This window comes from Serinus canaria, chromosome 19 (genome assembly GCF_022539315.1).
Source record: "Serinus canaria isolate serCan28SL12 chromosome 19, serCan2020, whole genome shotgun sequence".
Classification (NCBI taxonomy): domain Eukaryota; kingdom Metazoa; phylum Chordata; class Aves; order Passeriformes; family Fringillidae; genus Serinus; species Serinus canaria.
Window position 1 is genome coordinate 1,831,625 of NC_066332.1, and position 22,098 is coordinate 1,853,722.

At 42.8% G+C, this 22,098-nt stretch overlaps 1 protein-coding gene across 5 annotated transcripts in view; it reads right to left on the minus strand.

Moving 5' to 3' along the window:
- USP32 (ubiquitin specific peptidase 32) overlaps positions 1 to 21,796 on the minus strand; it is a 63,168-nt gene extending 41,372 nt beyond the window's left edge. For all 5 annotated transcript variants that reach the window (XM_050981765.1, XM_030231937.2, XM_050981764.1 and 2 more), the window contains exons 1-2: positions 21,677 to 21,796; positions 2,509 to 2,636 (exon numbers count right to left, since the gene is read on the minus strand). In XM_050981765.1, the coding sequence (XP_050837722.1) occupies positions 2,509 to 2,636; positions 21,677 to 21,734 (186 nt within the window). In that variant the 5' untranslated portion in view covers positions 21,735 to 21,796. The remainder of the gene's footprint in view (positions 1 to 2,508; positions 2,637 to 21,676) is intronic.
- Positions 21,797 to 22,098: the final 302 nt, after the last annotated feature.

A 22,098-nucleotide genomic window follows, 5' to 3' on the forward strand; every position in this document is an offset into this window, starting at 1 on the left:
AGGCCACACTGCCCATGTGAGCAATTCACCTTCATATTCCACTGGAATCCTCATTTTTTTTTAAATATGCAGCTGAAACATCCACTCACTCCTGCTGAACTTTGTACATCTCAGCTGTGATACCAGATGAGCACCAAACGTTACATTTATACTTTGTTTCAACACAACCCAAGGATTGCTCATGAGATAAACAGAGGAAAGGAATTTTATGGATAATGTCCAATGTATCAGTATTTAATATATGGAATTCCAGCCACAGGAGCTGGCACTGCTTGGACTTTAGCTGCTCAGTCATTCCTGGGAAGAGTTTATAAACACTCATAAAAGAGTGTTTTAGTCATGTAACACACAATTTCTCCACATTTTTTCACGTTGGTGTGGCATTTGGAAAACTTCTAATAACATGCACCATCAAAATGTGATGCAATTTTGTGTCTTCCAAAATTACTTAATGCTGTTGCAGCTTTACTTAAACCAGCCCCACCCAGGCAGAATGACAGCAATCTACATTTCAGAATGTAAAATTCACTACCATTATAAGGCACAGAGTACTTTTAAAATAAAATTTAAGCCTGACATGTTCTGTTTCATGGGCAACTGAGGAGCATAACAAGATTTAAAAACCAAAGCTGGGCTCATGCTTCTCACCACCTGAGCAGCTTTCCTGCAGTTTAACAACACAGACACATCTCTAAATTTCCTTTTATTAATCAATCTCCCAAGAGATCCTCCCAGAACATTACTGTCCTTAACACTTAGAGTTTTGTGTACAGGACAATCCCACAAATAGTTGGATTAAAGTTTCACTGGTTTCAGTTCTCTGTTTCATGTCCAGTTTAAAACTCCTGTGGTTTTAACAAATTCCCGAAGGTCTCAGATATGCAAACCCATTATTTACAGCATGCAGAGCACACAGCCCAGCTCCAAGGCTCCAAATGATCTGTTCTAGTGACTGAAAGGCTGAAAACTCAGGGCTTTTAGCTGCCTAATGACTTTGCCTGCTTCTCCCCATCCTGAAGCCAGGAATTACAAAGCCTCCCCTGACTGAAATCCCAATTTTGGCCCCATTTACAGTTTCCAGGCTCACAGATTTGATGCTGCACTGCCTGAGTATGAATGCTACAAGTACATCATAATTTGTACTCGAATTCTGAGATGAGTTCTGATGAGAAGCCATCAAAAACCAATTAGGAGTCTTCCATTAATTTTATTTCACCACCTGGAAACCAAGAACTGCTCTATAACCATCATGAGTGTTAAAAGAGAGAATCATCACCAAAATTGTGTCTTTAAGGACAGATTTTTTTAAAAAATAAATGAAAAACCAGGCAGCAGACATTAGACATCCCAGAATCTCTATTTGTGACCACATCAGTAATTTAACCCTTAACACTGACATGAAAGGGATATAAAGGTACAAGTTAACACAGAATATAAAATTGCCAATACTTTATACTGTTTCAAACCAATCACACATTGTGAAAGATACTTTTTTTTTTTTAATCTTAGGGGTTACCAACTCTCAAACTCAAAAATTCATGCTGAAGACAGGCTTTAAGCTCTGGGCAAATCAGACCCCTCCTCTTCCACTGCAAATTCTCCTGCTAAGCCTTAAACACCCACATAAAAAGCCAACTGTTTACAGAAGTAAAGTAGTATTATCATCCTCTTGGCCAAAATTGAGGAATAAAGGGGAGCAAAAGAATGGAGGAAAGATTAAGCTGAGGAAAAGGAACTCTGCCAGAGTGTAAAACCTTCAGCAATGCAACACTTCAGCACTCACATTATCTAAATAAAACTGGGGGACTTGCACCATCCTCTGAGGTCAACAGCTCTGAGGATGCCAAAAATAGAGGCTGTGACTAGGAATGACATGGAGCAAGAGATCATTTGAAAGGTCTGCCTAATCTGTCTCTCTACCAAGAATATTTTGATATCTCTCTCAAGAAAGGGGCAACTCTATAAAAGAAAATAACTTTTTAAACATGCAAATGTGTAGGATGGTATTGCTATTTTTTTTTAGATAGATATATGTTTATATCCATGTTGCAAATTTTGATTCTGGCTATTTTTCAGCTCATTCATACATCTGTTATGAACAAATTTATTTTTAAGAGCTTGTAAAGATTCATATTTGGAAAACAAAGTAACAGCCAGTGGAATCTCAAAGGAACCAACAGCAAGTGCATCTCTGGAGTAAATAAAATCTGTTATTATGGTCTCGTTACAAATTCCCAGTCTTTTAATTGCCCAAATTTACATCTGGATATTCAGGATTACTTCCAAGTCATCTACCAGGTATTAACAGGGTTGGGAGCACATCTCAGCCCAGCACCTCCCTGACCACCCAGGATCCAAGTCTGGAACACCACTGCCAGGCAGAGAAGGTGCATAAAAAATGGGAAACAATTCAATCAACTCCAGAAACATTTGTGTGTGCACAGCAGATCCAGCTGCCCCCCGTCCCCTGCTTTTGGCTTCCCAGGAAAGCAGCAATTCCCAGCTCACCTCAGCAACTTTGGGAGGGACCCCATCACCCAGAACTTCCCTGATGAAGCACTGCTGGGTCATATAATAGGAGAGGCCACAAGTTCTCTTGAAAGCATCTTTGAGCCTCTTCAGTTCTATGTCTGTAACTGAGAACAGAGGAAAGAAAAAAACGTTTGGTCAATGAAGATGTTACAAAGATAACAGCTCAAGGAATCTCAAAATCCTCCACTCCTTCCGTTTACCTTCACAATAAAAAGACACCACGAAATTAAATGCATGATTTCCCCTAAAGAGTGGGAAAATGAGATCTAATCATCCAATCTTGCTTGAAAAGAGACAAGGGAAGCAGACCTGTGGTTACCATCAATGGGAACAACAGCTCACTGCTAAGTTTTCTGACTACAATAGTGGATTGTAATTTGTTCTAAATTCAGCACCATTCTTGTCACACAAAGGAAAATGAGGCAGCTTTATGATCAATTTTGCATTGCATGTAAGCCAGGGAAATTATCTGCAACCAACAGTGGTGAATATTTTTAAGAGCAACATCATTCAAGCAGTTTCCTCTATTAACCAGTCTGCCTTTCTGTATTAAAACAAATAAAATACTTTATCACCACAAGTTCATGAGACAGTGCAGTGAGGTGTGATTTAACAGGAATAAAATGCTGGACTACATGTAATTCTTCACCCAAGATCCCCTTGCACAGCCAAAATCTGCTTGCCAGCTACACCTGTTCAAACTTGTTCACAACTGCAAAGGTGGAAAATGTGATGACATCCCGCTCACCCTGGCCTGGGAGCTCCCTGGAAAGCTGGGCTGCCTTCAGATTTTACAAGCACAAAGCAACTTTCTAAGAAAGTGTTCAAGAAGGGAAGGATCTCATGAAACAAAACAAACCCTCTGTCCAAAGCCAGGCTGCAGGGAATGGCACAGGACCCCCTGGAAGTTCCTGAGTGCTGCAGAAAAAGCAATTTACCATGCAGAAGCCCAGGGAAATGATGCTGCACACGGGAGCTGTGTCACTGTATTTATAGCAAAGCATTTTCCTTACCCTGCTATCACGAGCCAGACACAAACAACACTGCCATGGCCAAAGGCTTGTGGAGCTTTTTGTCAGCCAAAATAAAACAGAGCACTTGAGGGCTTAACCCAGCTCTCAGTAAAACTTCTACTTGTCAGTTAATTCATTCATCAAAAGCAGAAATCAATCCTTAAAAGTAAATCACATTAAAACATTCCTCCCTCATTTTAATCCGAGTCAACACTGAAACAGATGTTAGCTCCATTTAACAATTGTGTAAAAACATAAACTGGGTTCCATTCCCTCTCCAATTCTATTACAGATTCTGGGTATTTCTAACCATAAAGAAAAAAAAATCCAAGTATCTAAGAGAGAAACCTCAAGTGTGACCCACAGAGCAGCAGAGCTATCAATTAGCACAGTGGTGATTATCATGAGCACATCTCTTGTTTGACTGAAACGAGCCTGCTTTAATTACATGGCAGGAGAATGTTGGTCTCATGCTGTTACCTGGATAGAAGGTGTTTAAATTCCATTATTCCACATTAACATCCCAAACCAGGAGGAGATGAAGGGAGGTGCTTCACCTCCAGTCACCTTTAAGCACAACCAGGGACAACTCCCCACATTCAATGAGTGCTGGGATTGCTCAGGGATCATGGAAAGGGGAAGCTCCTGGATTTGTACTTTGGGCACAGCAAAGCCAACAGCCTGGATCCCAGACTAAACCCAGCAACAGTTCTGGGATTAAATTATTCTCATTTTTTGCAGTTTTTATACGCCTGCTCATACACACATAGCTTTAACAAAAATGAACTCTGTGCTCTGGTTTCTTCTCCCTCTCTTAATTCTTTGATCTCCCCACCATTTCATCCAACCAGCTTTGGGGTTATTTGGCAGAAGTTTCTATACAAACATTTGCTAAGCTGATGCTTACAGCACCCCTGACTGCCCAGGGTGCACTCCAGGCAGTGCTCAGGAGCAGGAAAATCCCACAGAAATGTCCCTCCCATAATCCAAGGGAGTGACTGGAGTGCCAGCCAAGGGGAGGAGAAGGTTGGGAACAAGGCTTGTCAAGCAATACTCCCAAGATCTTCACAAAGAACTGCACCATCAGTCTATTTAACAGGGGTGATAAGTTGATACTGCCAGTCCATGTAACATTTCAAAAGCAAATTATTATTGCCAGAGCCCACTCAGTATTATTGTTTGCATACAGAAACTACAAAAAAGGTCATGGGATAACAGGCAAGGTAATTACTTCCATTCCTTCCCCAGGAGCCATTAAAATGACTGATGCTGCCCATTTAAAATCATCTGCAAGGCTTTGTAAAGATAAGTTCATTATACATTTAGATCCATGCACATGAAAGTACAACTGAAATGAGCAGAGTATAAATCAAAGATATTATCAATGTTTACTATGAGTCTGGAAGGCAAAATATTTGAATTCAAAATCCCAACACCAAAGCACCAATTATTCAACAGAGATAGAGCACGATGGCATTTTGAGAGGAAATAAAACTAAGTCTTCAATTATTAAAGGAACATTTCTAGAAGCAATACATCTATTACTATAATAACGATAATAATTTTAGAAATTAGAACACTCACATCCCCAGAAGCTGCCTTTTTTCTCTCAGTTCCACAAGCCCAACACACAGGAAGCACCACAGAACACAGAGGGGTTTTTCATCCTGCCTTTAGACACCAGCCTGTCTCCTACACTGTTTCCTCCACTGACTGAAGTCCTTTCATTAGGAATATTCACTTTTTCCAAAGGCACAGATTCCCCAAACACTTGCAGGAGCCAGTTGTCTACAAACACCTCTGAGAAGAGCATTCACAGGCTGCTGTCATTAGACACAGGAGACAGACACCACACTATGGGCTGCACCCTTGTTGGATTCACAGCCTGACAGGGGAAAACAGACCCTGACAACTTCCCAGGAGGAGTCTGTGGTAGTGAGCACAGCAAAAAGCATCTTCACATCCCACCTGCCACTAACAGGTGGCAAAACCTCAATATTATTGCAGGGAAAGTGACTCAACTGGAGCTGCACATTTCATTCTTTGCACCTCCAGAGCACACAAGTGACCTTTTGACTGTGAGGTTGATTCAAGGTAACAAAAGCAGGTTTCAGTCCTTCGGCACTGTGTGATAATCCTTCAAAATCTCCCTGCCCACTTCCAAAAAGCACCAGTGAAACCAAGTCCCAGCCTGTCACCTATGGGAACTGTGCTAACACAAAGCTCCTGTGCCACCTCAGCAGGAGCAAAGCTGCAGACACTTGAGCAGGAGATTAGAGCTGCATCCAGCTCTCCAGGGAATATTCCAGCTCCAATTTGTTTAATAAAGTTTAAATGAAACCACACAACCTCAGCTAAAAATGTCACCCAGCTCAAAGTAATTGTACCAAACCTTCAGCTCACCAACTGCTGAGGGTATTTTTAGTTTCCCAGCGTTACTTAAACTTCAGGCTGTTTATATGGATGCACTATTCCACATTTTTTGTTTTCATTCCCATCTATCCAGGTAATGAAATGTGCAGCACCTTCCAAACCTGGCCCCTGCTGGAAACCACCTGGTTCTGCTCTGCTTTCACATATCTGTCACCAAGTCATCCTGCACTTTTCCTTTTGGACTAAAGCTGAAGCTCAGATGATGCAAATCCAACTCTAGACTTGGACTATTGGGGTTTTGCCACCCAGATAAAACTGCTCAAACCAAGCTGGAGGAAATCAACCCTTCCAGTGGAGCTCTGAACCTCTATGCACTTGAAATTTTTTTTTTCCTCTTTCCACATCCTGTAGCTCTAATCCCACCCCCACCTTCTGGGAAGGTTCTAAAATACCCTGTGAGCAATGTAGGGTTTGGGGTATGGCACCACCTCTGTCCCCTCCAAAAATCACAATTTTTGACAACAAAAACTGGGCAGCAAATACCTGGCTCAGCAAAAGCTGCTCTGCTGTTACCAGGCTGCTAGTGAAAAATTATTAAGAGTCATCATAAAAATATAACTGCATGGCTAAATACAAGTAATATTGATAGTTTTGCTTTTTCACATCCTGTTTTGGAAAAAGAGAGAGGAGAAAATGGTGACATCAAAGCCAATTCCTCACTACACTGCATATTCTGTGATACTTCCTCAGAGGCCTCTGAATCTGAGCTAAGGTTTGCAAAAATTACCTCAATAAAGTGTTTTATTCAAATACTGTAAGAAGGAACTTAGAATCTTCCTTAATTATACATATTTTTGATGATGTAACTATTGAACATAAGGAATATAAAAACTGCCACACACTCTGCTTAAAGGTTAAAAGGAGTGGTGGGTCAGGCTTAGTGGAGTTATTACAGCTTAGAAAAAAATTTATACACCTCACCTGTGATATATGCATCAAGAGCAATACATGTATTTAAAATACATTTATTTTAAATGTATTTGAAAATTCCTATTGTATTTAAAATTCCTATTTAGTATTTATTTGCAAAGTCAAGCCAGCCACAAAAACACCTTTCCTTACCACACTTTCCCCCCAATCCTTCCAAATTAAAGCACACGGATGTCAAATGCTGAGAAACAGAGGCTGAGAGCCAAAACACAGCTTAACACAGCAGCCACTTGTCTGATGGAGCAAAGGTGACAAATAAAAGCATTTGAACTCTCAGTAGTGCCTGAGACATGCAGGCAAGAGACACTTAACCTCTCCATGTCTTGTCTCAGCTCTGCAATGGATAGAAATTCCAGCCTGCATCAGACAGATGTGTGATAAATGAGCGAAGATATTGTGGAAAAGCACTACAAGCTACTACTAAAAAGCTGATTTAATCAGTGAAAAGGGCAGAACTCCAAGTGTTTAACTGAGGGGAAAGTGGAATTAATCTGTCCTGGCTACTACAAACTGACCAATTAACATCAGGTAGAACTAATTGGACACAGAAACAGCTCCAGAATCACAAAAGCTCCCTGCAAACCATCACTGTCATTAGGAGCAGCAGCAGTACCCACAGCAAAAAGCTGATCTTTGTCCCAAAAGCCTGAAATACTTCATTAGACCATGTGAAAATAAAGGATTTATTGGTTCACAGGTTCCAAGCAAGGGAGAAAACCACCACGTATCGACAGTGCTGAAAGTCAAAACAGGAAACAAAACATTGCATAAGCAGGAGGAGAAAGCACAGGATAAAAAGGTCAGTCAAGGTGAAGGGTCAAGAACCTTTCCAGCTCTTCTGACTGAAGCACTGGTGATTTCCCCCAGAAATGGAAGCATCAAAATGCCCCAATACTCTTCAAACACATCCCAAAATCTGAATTTCCAATGTCACTGCTGGGTGAAAAGCAGCTTGCTAAGTCAGTGCCTTCAAAAACAAAATCCCACCAGCCCTGCACATCACAAGTACACAAAGCAAGCAATAATTTGCAACCATCAGCATAACATTGCATTTATTCTTTACTAAAAATAAGCAAATCTGAATTCTAATACAACTGTCAACTTGCTCATCCTTCAGAAAGCAAGGAAAAAATCACCTGTCTCAAGTTTTTCCTCACTTCTAGCTCAGGTTTTTTCATAATTCTAATATTTTGATTTTTAAGTGACAATTTTTGAGGTTCAATATCAAACTCACAGGGCATATAATTCTCTAACCAGACAATTATCTTCCCTGTAATCACTCGCTCAATATTTCCCTTAGGAATCTTCATCCTAGTTATACATGGAAATTTTATTACTTTTTTCATTAGTCTTTATTGTGACTTAATGGCTGTGGTTATGAAGTTGTCAAGAACCAAAGCAATTACTAAAAAGCTTCAAAGAGGTAAAATGTGCAAGTGAAAGTAAAGTGTGTTTGGGAACAACCCCAAATTGGAGGAACCCACTGCAAAATACAATTGAGATAAATGAACCAGCTATGACTAAAAAGTCAACCTCCACACCCACACACTCTTGCTCAAAAAGAATCCATTTGGGAATATTTTGGGAGAAAACAGAGACTAAAAATTCCTGCTTTCCCTAATGGAAGAATGAACCCACTCCTAAGGAATGTTTCATGAGTGGAATATCAGAAATGGCACCACTCAGTTTGCACAGGGCACCTCCACAAAGGCTCCACACATTTACCAGTAACAGGAATTTAAGGATAACAACACCATGGTTTGGGCATTGGAAAAGAAAAAGGAATTTCTCAGTCCAGCTGTATTTTTTTCCTCCCACCTATTCTTTGTTTCTGGTAGCAGTGGCTCACCCTGTGGATAAAGCTTTCCCTGCTTCTATCAGACCTTCCCCTAATGCATCCCAAAGGTTTAACATCTCCTGTGCAGGCGCTGCAAGGAGATTTACTCATTACAATAGGATTTGCCAATTTTCTGTAACACCAATACTTAGCATTTATGTGATGCTTTTAATCTTCAAAGAGCTTCCTCCTCCCAGTTCCCATTCCCAAAAGAATGCCAGCATTCCCAGCCTGTTTTATCCTCCTCCATCTTCATCAGGGCACGTTGCTGTTTGGATTAACTCTCCCAGTAAGCCCAGTGTGGAGAGCAACTGGTACATAACAGCCAGAGAAATAATAATAATAATAACAGCAGTGAAATAATCCTCCCACTATCTGAGCATGGAAATCTTATTGGCCATATTTTAGATCCTCAGGAATTAAAGGAGCTCCCTGGTCCATCCACATGAGCCATGGGATAAACCTGAAAGAACCTGAAAATTCACAAGACATTGCAGATCAGCAAAATCTATTTTACCATTTTTACAACTGCAAATTTAAGCACAATCAGCTGCAATATTATATATTAGGGACAAATAGGGATTGCTGTTATCAAGTAAAGAATTGGTGGACTCATTCTCCAGGAGCAATTCCTAGCCCTGGACCATCCCAGGATGTCACCTGTCCCACCCCCAGGCTCCTGTCCTCTGCTGGCTGGGAAAGGGGCAAAAGGGGGACAAGTTTAAATGGTTTAAACAGAGCACACACCATCTTGAGCAGCAGCACTGAGAACCCTGGACTACCCTCCTGGAGATAACAGGGACTAACAATTAATCAGGAGTCTGGCATCCCCATCTTGCCCTGAGTTCCCAATATTTGCTCTCCCTTCCCACTGCTGTTTTCCTCTCATGCACCTTCAGAGCTGTGGTTTGTCCATGATTTCCCAGGTGAATGTTTTAGCTCTCAATCTTTGCAGCTTTTAGAATTAATGTTTAGTCCTGTTTAGATTGGAAATTTAAATTTAACTCTGCTTTTCTGAGCTGTCCCTTCATCAGTTTTCCTGGCAAACACACTGAAGGTTTGTGTTGTTTTAGGTGAGCAGAGCAGCTTCTGTCACAATTCAAAAAAGCTGCTTCTGCTTTATTACCACCATGAAAATGATCGAGACATTTATGCTTGTTAAGATTCACAAAATTACAATATAAAACTCATTTCCAAGAAATAAACACCCTGCTAAAATGAAAAGCAAGTGCCAACTATGTAAATGCAAACACCACATAAGGCCCGTGCTACAAAATAAATTGAAATATAACAAATATTTCATATCCTGTCTCCCAACAGTGCCAAAGATACTAAACACAGCTGTAATATGAATTGTTCTTTAAATAAAAAATTATAGTCTGAGCCTGAAAGTTAAACAGAAGCTACAACTTCTACACAGGAAGGCAGAGCTTCCCATCACCTTCAGTGAGGAAGAGAGGCAAGGAAGGAGCTCTAATTTGGGATTGCTGGCATAGTTTTGATCAAATATTCACTCCAGTGTTGGCCTCTGGCAGCTAAAAGAGCCAACTCTAGTAAAGCACAGTACTGACACAGTGTGACACGAAGAATAAAAGATTCAGATCAGATTTATGCATTGCTACATCTTAATTTCTGAAGTCAGAGGAAAAATATGACTCACTTGCAAGTCAAGTGCTCTGGCACAAACACTCCACACGTGTGTATTCCTATGGCCAAGAAAAGGCTCTCTGCTTCCAGCCTTCCTATTCCCAACTCTTGGGGACACATCTGTCTAAAACAGCACCTCAGACTCAGCTGTAAAGGGAATATTTCAGTGTCAGGTCCCAAACTGCTGTCTCCTGTCACACTGCTACAAACACATAATGACAAGCCTGACACACAACCTGTGAAAGGCTGAAAAACACCAGCACAATCACAAACACAGCCACTGGACTAGGGAGGGAAGAAATGAAATGAAAACCTCCACGTGCTTGGTTCTGGGACCCCATTACATGGCTGGTAGAACACCAAGAACTGAATCAGAGCTTTATTTTTCACCAGACAATTGCAAACAATTAGCATTACTATTTCCAAACTCCATCCCCACTGCTGCATCTCCTGTTAAGAGAATCCTCAATAAACATCCCAGGATTCATATTTAGGATTATCCTGGAAGATGCCATGCTGGTTTTACATTAGAGAGCTCCTCACTGCAGATACTCAGCATTAGCTGAACATTTCTCCCAAGGCATCCATGGGAAGGATGAAGCAGCACATTCAGAGCCACCCTGCAACAGCTGCATGGAGAGCAGCTCCAGGGGCACTGAGCAGCCTGGATGGGTGGGATGGCTCCAATTCCAGAGATTGCTCTGAACACCCTGCCCATTGTTCCACAGAAACAGAAAAGGTGTCAGAATGGCTTCTCACCAAAGAGCCCCGGTGTCCTGAAGAGAGGCAGCAGCTGGGATCTCTCTCTGAATCCCTGGAGAGACTCACAAGATATCCTCAAGGACATCACAGTCTCCATTAGCAGCAGTACATTTGCATAATAAATTATGAACATTTTATGATTCTATATTTATCAAATATTTTCTATTCTGCTTTTTAACCTCTCTCCCTGTAACACTGTGGCCTCTGCAGATATTTATCCTGTGTTCTGCACTGGAATTAAAGCATGTTGTGGTTTCTTCCTCCTCTGCCCTATCAATGTTGCAATCTACTCACTATCTTAAAAATAACATTAGTTCTCACAACACATTTACACCACAATTCTTTAACCAGGGGGAGCAGAAGACAACGCTGAAAAAAAGTGGGGAATTGGTTAATGGCAAAAAATCAATTATAATTCTTTAGGCAAAGACAAATCATGTTGTTAGCTGCAGGATTGGAAAATAGGGACCAAAAAGTTCTGACATTACTGTTGCACTGATAACAACCCTCCCTAAATCCTGCCACAACACAGACCAGGCTGCCCTGACTGCACCAGCTGCTGCTCATTCATCCCAAAGCACTCCTGTTTCAGCTGAACAAAGTGCAAATCCACTTTTTCAATTTTTAAGCTGAAATCTGGGATTTAACTGTATCACATCACCAGGGAAAACGTGCTAGAAATCCTGACAAGACTAGGAAATTTCCAGAGGAAGATTTTGCTTCTGGATAACACCTAACAGCTAGAAACAGGGATTGAAAAGAAGTGCTTCTTCAGCCCAAAATACATTCATGATGCCACATTCAAGTTCATTTTTAGAACAAATTCAATCTGCAAAACTCAAGTTCTCATAATTACTATCCCAATACTTTCAGTTCTTTTTCCCCCACATCCACAGACTTATTCAATCTGGTACTTCCTGTTCTGTTTAGGGCTCTGTGTTTCTTTCACTTTTTTATTTCATTCAAGGTCTCAGAATTTTAAAAGAACAAATTTTGCAAACTAATGGAGTAAAATTAATTATCTGAAACAATTCCAGCATCTGAAGGGAGCTCACAAGGAAGCTGGAGAAGGACTCTTCAACAGAACCATGGTGGTAGCAATGGGTTCCAACTGGAAGAGGGCAAGCTCAAATCAGACAGAAATTCCTGTTAAAATATTTCAGCTCAGGAATCTGTCACAAACCCGGAGCACTGCCATTGTCACCAGATTTGAGATAAGGAACATCCATTCAAACACAAAAGAAACATAAGCATCCATTCTATATTAAACACTCAACATGAAATTAAACTGTGAGTGGATGACAACTGAAAGACCAGCTGACAAAATGAGAGACAGAATGTGAATAAAATCACTGGTTTTGAGGAAGAATTCCAAAGGGCTTGTAGTAGGTTTTATTTCCAAAGGATGAAGCCTACATTTTTATACAGAATATAATTCTCTCTCATTTTGGCCCAATGACATTGCCTCTCACAGCTTGTGGGCCCAGTTCAGGCTCTAAACTAAGTGAAACAGCTTCAAAGGATTTGAACATTTTTTTTTAAAAATCACCAAAATAAACATTAGAGATTCCTTTTGCCTTTGTAGCTGCTGCTGGAAGCAGTGGCAGGCTCAGAGCAGCTGCCCCTGCCTGGCCCTGTGGCTGCAGAGCCTGAGCAGGAGGAAGTCAGAGCTCTTTGGAAGGTACAGACTGTCTCAGGGACTATTTAAAACCACTCCAAAAGTCAGAAGCACAGGCTCTGACAAAGCCAGATGTCCTCTCTGCCCAGTGCTCCCACCACGAGGGAGGGCTGGCCCTGCTGGTTTTTCAGGAGCACCCCTGTGCCAGGAACTGTGCTTGGCACAGAATCCTGGTGGGGGGCACAGGAACCTGGGCACTTCATCAGCACCACCATTAATGCCTTGCTTTGCCCCAGACACACCCATGGGATGCACAGGTTGCCTCAAAACCACATTTCCATGGGGTGGGAGAGGCCTGTCCTGGCCTGTGCCAGGTTCAAGGAGGATTTAAACACCCTGGAGATCAGGACATGTCGCTGCACCTGCCAGGTCACCCCACCTGTGACAGCTGAGCACAGGGGAGGCAATGATTCAGTGAGGAACCATTTCAGGGCTTGCACCAGTCCCACACTAAATAACATTTATATGGGAAATTAACCCTGGGCACTACAAACTGCCTGATTAGCCCTTCTCCAAACCTTTCTCAGCCAGCTCCTTTTATTCAACACCAAATAAAGGCCCTGCAGCAAATGTTACCCTATTTTTACGAGAAAAAATGTTTTTGTTAAACTTTTAGATGATTAAACCAAGAGTCTCACATCTCTAGAACTTCACACATGCCAGTAATACACCAAAATAACGAAGGAATTTCCTTTAATTCTAATTAATCAATTAATAAACTACATAGAAAAATTCTGATTGATTATAACTCTGATCAGTTTTTAAGCAGATTTGGTGAAGTACTACAAAACCCACCTGCAGACACATTTAGTGCCAAACCAAGATCTGAACTCAGTTTACAGCCATTAAAAATCAGAAATGCAGAAGAGATTTGACATCAGTTTAATAAAACAGCATTTCAAAGTGATGCACTTCCCAAACAAGCCCCACCTGCAGGGACCATGTCAGCCCTGCTCAGCTGTAAATACAACCCCATAAAAACCCCCATTTCTCAGAGGTGTTCCAATTCATTATATAAAAAAAGAAATGAAAACTATTATCAGACAGCTCAGCTGCAAACATTAAAGCTACACAGCCTATGAGATATGGAATCATCTCCAACAAAGGCAAGGTGTCCCTAAAGAAATCACAAAAGAAAATGTGCATTAGGATTTTGCCACTCTTTTTAGGCAAGCAGGGAATTTTATTCCAGTAAGTGCCAGCAATAATCCAGCATTCAAAGTTTGGTGAATTAGGCCCTTTCAAACTCTTAGGCAGAATCTACCTTAATGGATTTTTCTTCTACATTCATCTTTGCCCAAAGGCTTCATTGTCTCATTATGTAAATGACCTTTTCATATGAAAATTAAATGTTAAAGATGCTTTTTGTAGTTCTTCAATACTGCAAATATCACATGGACATTCACAATAATTCAGACTAAGTACAACTTATAGAAAAAGCACCTGCTTCAAGGAATGGAACAAATTAAGAAATAACTTGGTTTTAAATGACTAAGAATTGAAAGTCTTAATTAGAATTAACCCACAGAACTTTCTTTTCTATACAGAAACTCAAACTAGGAAACCATCAGGCAAAGAGGAGCCCTGAAGGAGCCCTGTAGGAGGCCCTAAAAACCCCAGCTGGGCAGGTCTGGTTTACATCAGGCTTGGAAATAACCAAAGTCAGTGGACAGAAACAACTCTGCTGTCTGAAAATGCCACACTTGTCCTACCCCTCCTCCAGCAGCTTTCTGTATGCTCACAGTATTTAGAACTTCTCCTTGGGCCAGAACAGAGGAGGATTATTGTAATAAGAATTCATAACTAAGTCATGGAGATGTCATGAGAGCTCTGGACTCATCAGACCTCCCAGAGAGCAAATGATTTATAGCTCTGTATGATTCACAACCTAACCAAGGATACACTCCATTTTCAGGAGATAGTGACACTTTTTGAATGACAGGTATTAGTAACATCTGGATTTTTAAATACAGAACAATCCCACCCAGTCCTACCTCAAAGCAGGAGTTGTACAATAATCCTAATTTAGAGAATTCAATAGACACTTCATGCCTCACCTCATCACATTACTTGGTGATGCTGTGTTCTTTTTCATTCTCCCAGGCTTGTCATCCCTTCTGAGGCCCATTTTTTGAATCTGATTTCATTTTCTTGAGTACTAAAGAGCTGAATGCCTTGCTTATTTTATGAAAGGAGACAGTGGGCTGAGTTCCCTAGAGCAGAGCAAAGGGGTGAGGGTTGTTTTACTCATTCCTGCCAGTGCCAGCAGCCAGAAAGCCTGAAACTGTTACAAGTCAAGTAAACAGGATCCAAAGCAGTCCCCTCTTATTTTTTTTTCTTTCACATTTCATTAGAGATGCTTCATCTCACACTGAACAACTTCCTTGTTTCTATTTTTGTCCTTTTGTTTTTTTTTTCCTCTGTAGGACACTGTCAGGTAGATTTAGGACTTCACCAAAACACGACTTCACCAAATTCAAGCTGAACAGAAATATTTTATAGAATCTATCAGGTTGGAAAGTATCTCAGGAGGTCACTTGGTTCACCCTTGTGCTTGAAACTGGGTCAAGGCTGAACTCAAACCAGCTTCCAGAGGGTTTTGTCCAGGCAGGGCTTGGAAATCTCTAAGGATGAAAGTTCACTTTCTCTGGGCATGTATATAATAAAAAACCCCTGGTGTTACAGAAGGAAAAACCAGAAACTGATTAGACACTACAAAATAACTGATGTCATTGATTAAAATCCAAGAAATAAAGCTCAGGTTTATGACCTGGAGATACACAGGCATATAATCTATAATCCAAATAAATGTTTTGAGGACTCAGTTTCAGTCTACATCAAGATAAGAAAATGTATTACATACAGAATAGCCTGATAGTGGTCTTTTCACTTATATCAAGATATTTAACACTCAAAATGAGGATTTGTCCAGCTTATCCTGTGACCTCCAGCCCCGTGGCTGGAATGATATCTATTTAAACTCCCCTGGCAGCTTTCCTGCCTGCTTTGATTGGAGTCTCCAGTAACACGCTGACAGGACAAAACTGCAGCTAATATTGTGAGCCTGCTCCTATTTAGAGACATGATTCACCTGAGAGGTGAGAAACCAGAGGATTCCCAACATTTACTGAATCATAATTCTACTTTTGGAGGGTTTTTTCCTGTAAGATCAACTTTTTTTCTTATTTATGAAACACCTATGCTCTTAAATCCTCTTTTCTCAGACTTGCACCACTCTCTGGACATTCAACACTTGTGCAATCACCAAGTTTCTGCTGTGCTTGGGAACCATCTAAGAATTACTAAAAACTTCCTCAAAGGATGCAATCAGCTCCCACAGAACCACAGCACTTGCAGCAGCCTAAGCAGGAGGCAATATTTGCCCCTAATTTGTAAGTTTTCAACTGGTATTTCATAAAGAGCCTCTAAAGACCCAAAAGGTACCTCAGGAAAGGAAATTTACCGTTAGCTGACAAGTTCACTCCACCAATGTTCCTCATTTCCAATAGGAAATAACATGGGGAGTCCTAAGCAAGAGGCTGAAATCCCCTGAGTTCACTTCCCTAAAGTTGGAACCTGAGGTAAAGGAGAAAGTGGTGGCTGCCATTCAGCAGCTGAAGAATTACAGATGAAAACCCAACTCCCTTCCAACAGATCAGCTGTAGGGAGAAGGATTTGGGAGTGCTGGTGGGTGAGAGGCTGGACATGCCCTGTGTCCTGGGCTGACCCCACAGCGTGGGCAGCAGGAAATGGGGGATTCTGCCCCTAGGGCTGGGATCCCACCTGCAGAGCTGCCCCCAGCCCCAAGGGGCAATCCAGAAGGACCTGGAGCTGCTGGAGCCAGTCCAGAGGAGGCACCAGGAGGATCAGAGGGATGGAGCAGCTCTACTGGGAGGAAAGGGTAAGGGAATTGGGATGGTTCAGCCTGGAAAACAGAAGCTTTGGGGTGACCTAATTGCAGCCCCCCCAGTACCTGAAGGAGCTGAGAGGAAACACAAGGAGAGACTTTGCACAAGGGCCTGGAGTGCCAGGACAGGGGGAATGGCTTCGAAGTGACAGAGAGTGAATTAGACTGGATATTAGGAAGAAATTCCTCCCTGTGAGGGTGGTGAGGCCCTAGCACAGGTTGGAGCAACCTGGTCTCAGGGAAGGTGTCCATGGCAGGGGGGGAGGAACAGGATCATCTCTGAGGTCCCTTCCAACCCAAACCCATCCATGGTTCTAAGGAGCATCTTCTCATCAGTTCATGGAAGTTCCAGTAGAGTTCCCCCAGTCGCTCCTGCCTTTGAAATACATGTTCAGCAGAGCCTGCTGAGGTGCCCTCCCAAAACAAGCACCACAACTGAATGCCAGAGTTGTGAAATAATTACTGCTCTGTGAATTTGAGCGGCCACTTGCAGCTCTGCAGCTTTATAAACAGGAAGTGTGAAGCTCTGCATTCATACCTGCTTTCATCATATGACAGAGCCCTGAAGCCATCAAATACTGGCTGACAGAACAAGCCTCGCTGTAGAATCTAGACTGTCTCCACAGTGGATTCTATTCATTCTGATAGCTTAAAAAAAAAGGCTCAGAGACTTCTAGGCATTCTCAGCACATGCCTCTGAAACTCAAGGCTCAGAAAAGCACAGGTTTGTACCTTTAGAAAATAACATATCCCAAAGAACCTTCACCTCCCTATCATGGTCAAGCTCTGGTTTTCAGCTATGAGAGAAAATCAAGCAGAACACTTTCCTTCATGGAATGCAGAAAGAAGAGAATAAACTACTAAAATGGTTTCCTGACTGTTTTTCCTAAAAGATGGCTGGGATTTAGAAAGTTAATTTCATAATCTGGAGTAATAAAAAGCAGTTTTCCATGGGCTGAAGGGCTGAGTCCATGGATTTGTCACCAGGCTGAGATCGACAGCCTCAACTCAATGATGATATATTTGCACAAGTTTTCCATCATCCTCTTGTCAGATTTATGACATCTGTACGCTTGAGGATGTTAATGATCAGACACCAGATATATTTGCCTTGATTTAAATAAAACAAATGTGGCTATTTTTCAAATTCAATCAAGACACTAAAGGTCATTAGCAAGATTTATCCTCTGCCCATCACACATTAGTCATTACTGCACACACTCACCAAGCTCCTTGTGGGTTAGAGAGGGGTTTTGTTACTTTGGTGCTCTCCAGTTGGTGCCATCTCAGACACACAACCAGGGAAGAAAACTGCCTTTAAAAATCACCCTGCCATGAACTCTCCAGAGGCAAAACCTGTGGAATTGATACACCTGCAAGTTTTGCCTTGCTGTTAGCTGGCATTTTAACTGCATGTACATTTTCCAACAACAGCACTACTTGTGTGCTTTCATTTTGCTCTTTTTCTCAGAGATCACTGAGCACAGGACCAAACACAATTAAATGGATTCATCAGCAGTCACTCATTTCTCCAAATTCTATGCTCACTGACCATGCTGATGTTGTGGCAGTTCCCCTTCTTCCATCCTGCATTCATGAAACAAAAATTTTACCTTGCTTTGAGCAGAAGGAAAACTCTGCCTTCCTCTCTGGCCCAAATTTGACACATCCATGATTATGCACCAACATTTCTTTTAAGTGGTTCCCTGACTCAATATTTAGCATAGAAAATTTAGCTGGAAACGGCCTGAGTTACACCTGCTCTAAGTAGCATTCACAGAAACTCTGACTACAGATTCTACAGTTTCATAATTCACAAGTACCTACATGAATTTATGCTCAGACTACGATTATCCTCTCAAAGTTACTGAAGCAGAACACATTAACAGCCACTGGAAAATGCAGTCCATAGGGATCTGAAATAAACTGGCCACCAATACCACACAGGAACCTCTTTCCTAGAATTCTTATTAAAATATTCCTTACACAACACAGGACAGTGCAGGAGCTAATACAATAGTGATAAAAGGTTCTTTTTTTTAAATAAAGTTTTATCAGCCCAAAGACAGCCCTTTGAGGAATGGGGACTCAAGACTGGCAGCAGGAGAGCTAAAAGATAAGGCAGACTTTAGAGCACCATCTCCTTGGCAAGGCCAGAGCACCCAGGCAGCCTGATGGACACAGTGCTAGGAGAGGAGTGGGAAATCAGGGACAAACATTGGAAAATCCACCAAAACAAGACACTGGCTGACTTGCAGCACTACCCTAAGCAGAAAATTGCTGCTGGAGCTTAAGTTGAAGAAAAAAGCAGCAAGCTCAAGAGCCACAGTACCAGTTCATGCCACCACAAATTCAGTTTGATAAAATAACTGACAATTTTATGCTCAGTTTGGAACAAAGCACTTCAAACTTCACCTCCAATGACCTGCCCAAGGATTTCATCTCCTCACAAAGAATCCATCCTCAGAAGGAGGTCTGAGGGGTCAGGAATAGCTCTCCTCACTTCTCATCTCATACCTTTTCCACAGCAACACCACTTTGTGCCTCTGGCTACTATAAATAAGATGACCACAATTGGCAAAATTCATAAAAAGAGATGTCTAAAATAGCATCCCTTGCTTTCCACTGCCAGGCTGCTGAGGCAGACACAGATCTCAGGGAGGCTGATGACACTCCTGTGGCCTGCACTGGTGGACACAGGACAACCTCCCCGTGCCCATGCACAGCAGTGTCAGCTGCCTGTGCCAAGGAAAAAGAGGAAAATAAACCAGCAGGAGTGTCTCCTGTTCAAGGGTGGGAAAGGCCACCAGCACCAGGCCGCTCTGGCACTTTCATCTCCTCGAACAGAAGTTACATTTTAGCTACAGTTATTTATATTGTGAGCCTTTAACCACAACTCCCCTCACCTTCACAACCTTTGGTTACTACCAAAATGGAATTGCAATAAATGAAACTGCTTAGAAGTCAGCCTTATTTTCTGAAGCTGACAGAAGCAGCATTTTTCCAGATATTCTGAACAACTGAAATTCAAATTGGTGACTCAAAAATACAATCATAGCATTCTGAATGACTACCACAAGTACAGGTAACCAGTACTGATTGCTCATAAAGAATTCCCAGCAGAAAAATCTGTACAAATACCACCTAATACAAAACTTTCTCACCATTTAAGAACCAGGAAAAAGTGTTAGAGAAGGTGGATCTAACTGGAGATAAATATATCTGGCTTTCTTTTTTTAACATTTACGTTCATCCATTATCTCTGCTTGTGTCCACAGAAATGCCACAAGTACCAGCAAGATTCTGTGGAATAGGAATGGTCTAACAAACAATGTTTTGATAACTGGCCTGTTTTATACATACAGTGATTCACTGGTTAAGTAAACAACATAGTTATTTAGCAAAACATCAATTTATAACAGAGTGCCTAAAACAACCTTTCTGGTCTCCTACAGAAAAACAGTATTGAAGGTCTCATATAGAGAAGAAAAACATCCAAAAAAAAATAACAAAGAAAAGTATTATATTCACTGCATAGAAATAATTTCTTATTAAGAAGAAATCAATCTTGTGAAGCATCCAGATCAACTGCATTGATTTGGAAGCAACGTAAGAGTTTAAATCTAACTTTAAAATTCAAACCACTTGTTTTTTCTTATTTAGGAACTCTGGAATATACATTGTGACCAAATGACTGTATTCTCCACCAAACAGCTTATTTCAAACGCTCCCTGATATATTTAACTTCACACCTCTACCAAGCTGCATTTATAACTCCAGCTCTTCTAAAAATACGTGCACCAGAGCTTTCAAAGACTTCCCATACTTTCACTAGCAGTGAAAATCCTTCAGGGCTGTTATGTTTAAAATCTGTAACTAGTGACTTTGAATCATACGTTTGTTTCTCCTGCTTGACACTACGTTGCTCCATTTCCTATCTGACATGGCATCCCTCAGAGGCTCCACCAGAAAAAAAAAAAAAAAAAAAAAAAAAAAAAAGAAAGAAAGAAAGAAAATATTTAACAAAAACCCCATTTCACGTCAAGTTGTTTCTTTTTCAGTTAACACCCAGTGGTTCCTCCCAGCTCTCCCTTATCACTCCTGACATGCCTCTCACATGCAAGCAGGAATAAAAAGGGCAGCCAGAGACTGGCTCGAGCTTATGAATTTTATCAGGGTTTTAAATATCAAACAGGTGAGCTGCTTTACCTGCGCTGCATCACGTGAAGGCACAATAGGGCAACAACTACAAACACCTGTCCTCCCTGCAAACCATTTACTGCTGACAATTCCTGTCCCTCTTTGTCCTTGGACTTGGCTATCAGTTCCAGAGCCAGGGAGCTCCCAGGGTGTAGCTTGCCGTCGCCTTGGAGCCCTGCAGCTGCGAGCATTCACCATTCAGCTTGTTTATGTTTTCCCTTCGCTAGTTGCTCTTTAAATCCTCCGGGAGGACCCTAAACCGGGCTAAAACAGCGACACCGAGCCCGAGCCACGCACGCCACATCCATCTTGCCATGCGGAGCCGCAGATGCGTGATCCCCGAGCACGGGGAAGTAAACACGAGGAGCGGGAGGGACGGCGGAGCCGGGAGCCGTGTGACAGCCCTGTCACACCGGGATGGCAGCGCTGCCCGGTTTATGCCGGCCGGCCACAGGCGGAGGCTGGGCCGAGGGGCGGCGGGGACCGGGCCCTGCCGGGGCCGCCTTCAAGAAGGGGAGAGAGATAAATAAATAAATAGATAAGATAAATAAATAAACGCCGGGGTGGAGGGGCGAAGGCTGCGGGGAAGGAGCCCCCGAACGGCGCAAGTGCCTCCGCGCGGGGTCCGTCATGGAGGTGCCGCCTCACCGCCCGCTGGCGGGGGGCAGCGCGGGGCCCCCGCACCCCTCCCCGCCAACCCCCAGCCACCCTCCCGTCCTCCCCGCCGCCTCCCTCACCCCTCCGCAGGGCCTCGTCGTAGCCGAGGAAGCCGATGCGGGACTCCTTGGCGCCCATGGTGCCGCTCAGTCCATGGCCGCGGCGGCGCCCGCCGGAGCCGCTACCGACGGGGGAGGGGGGGCGGGGCCGCCCGGGGGGGGCGGGGGGAGGAGGAGGCGGCGGCCGCGCGCCCGCCCCGCCGCCGCCGCCGCAGCCTCCATCGCGGGTCACGTGGGGCGCGCGCGCCGCGTCACGTGGGGCGCGGCGAGGCCGGGGCGGGGCTGTGATTGGCCAACGCCGACCCCCCGCTCCCACCGCCCGCCCGCCCGGCGGCGCCGTCGCGCGTCCCCTCAGGGGCGGCTGAGGGGGAGCCGCAGCGGCAGCGGTCGGGACTCTGCAGCGCTGCGGCCGCGCTGGTGCCTTCTCGGCTCCGGCTTCGCTC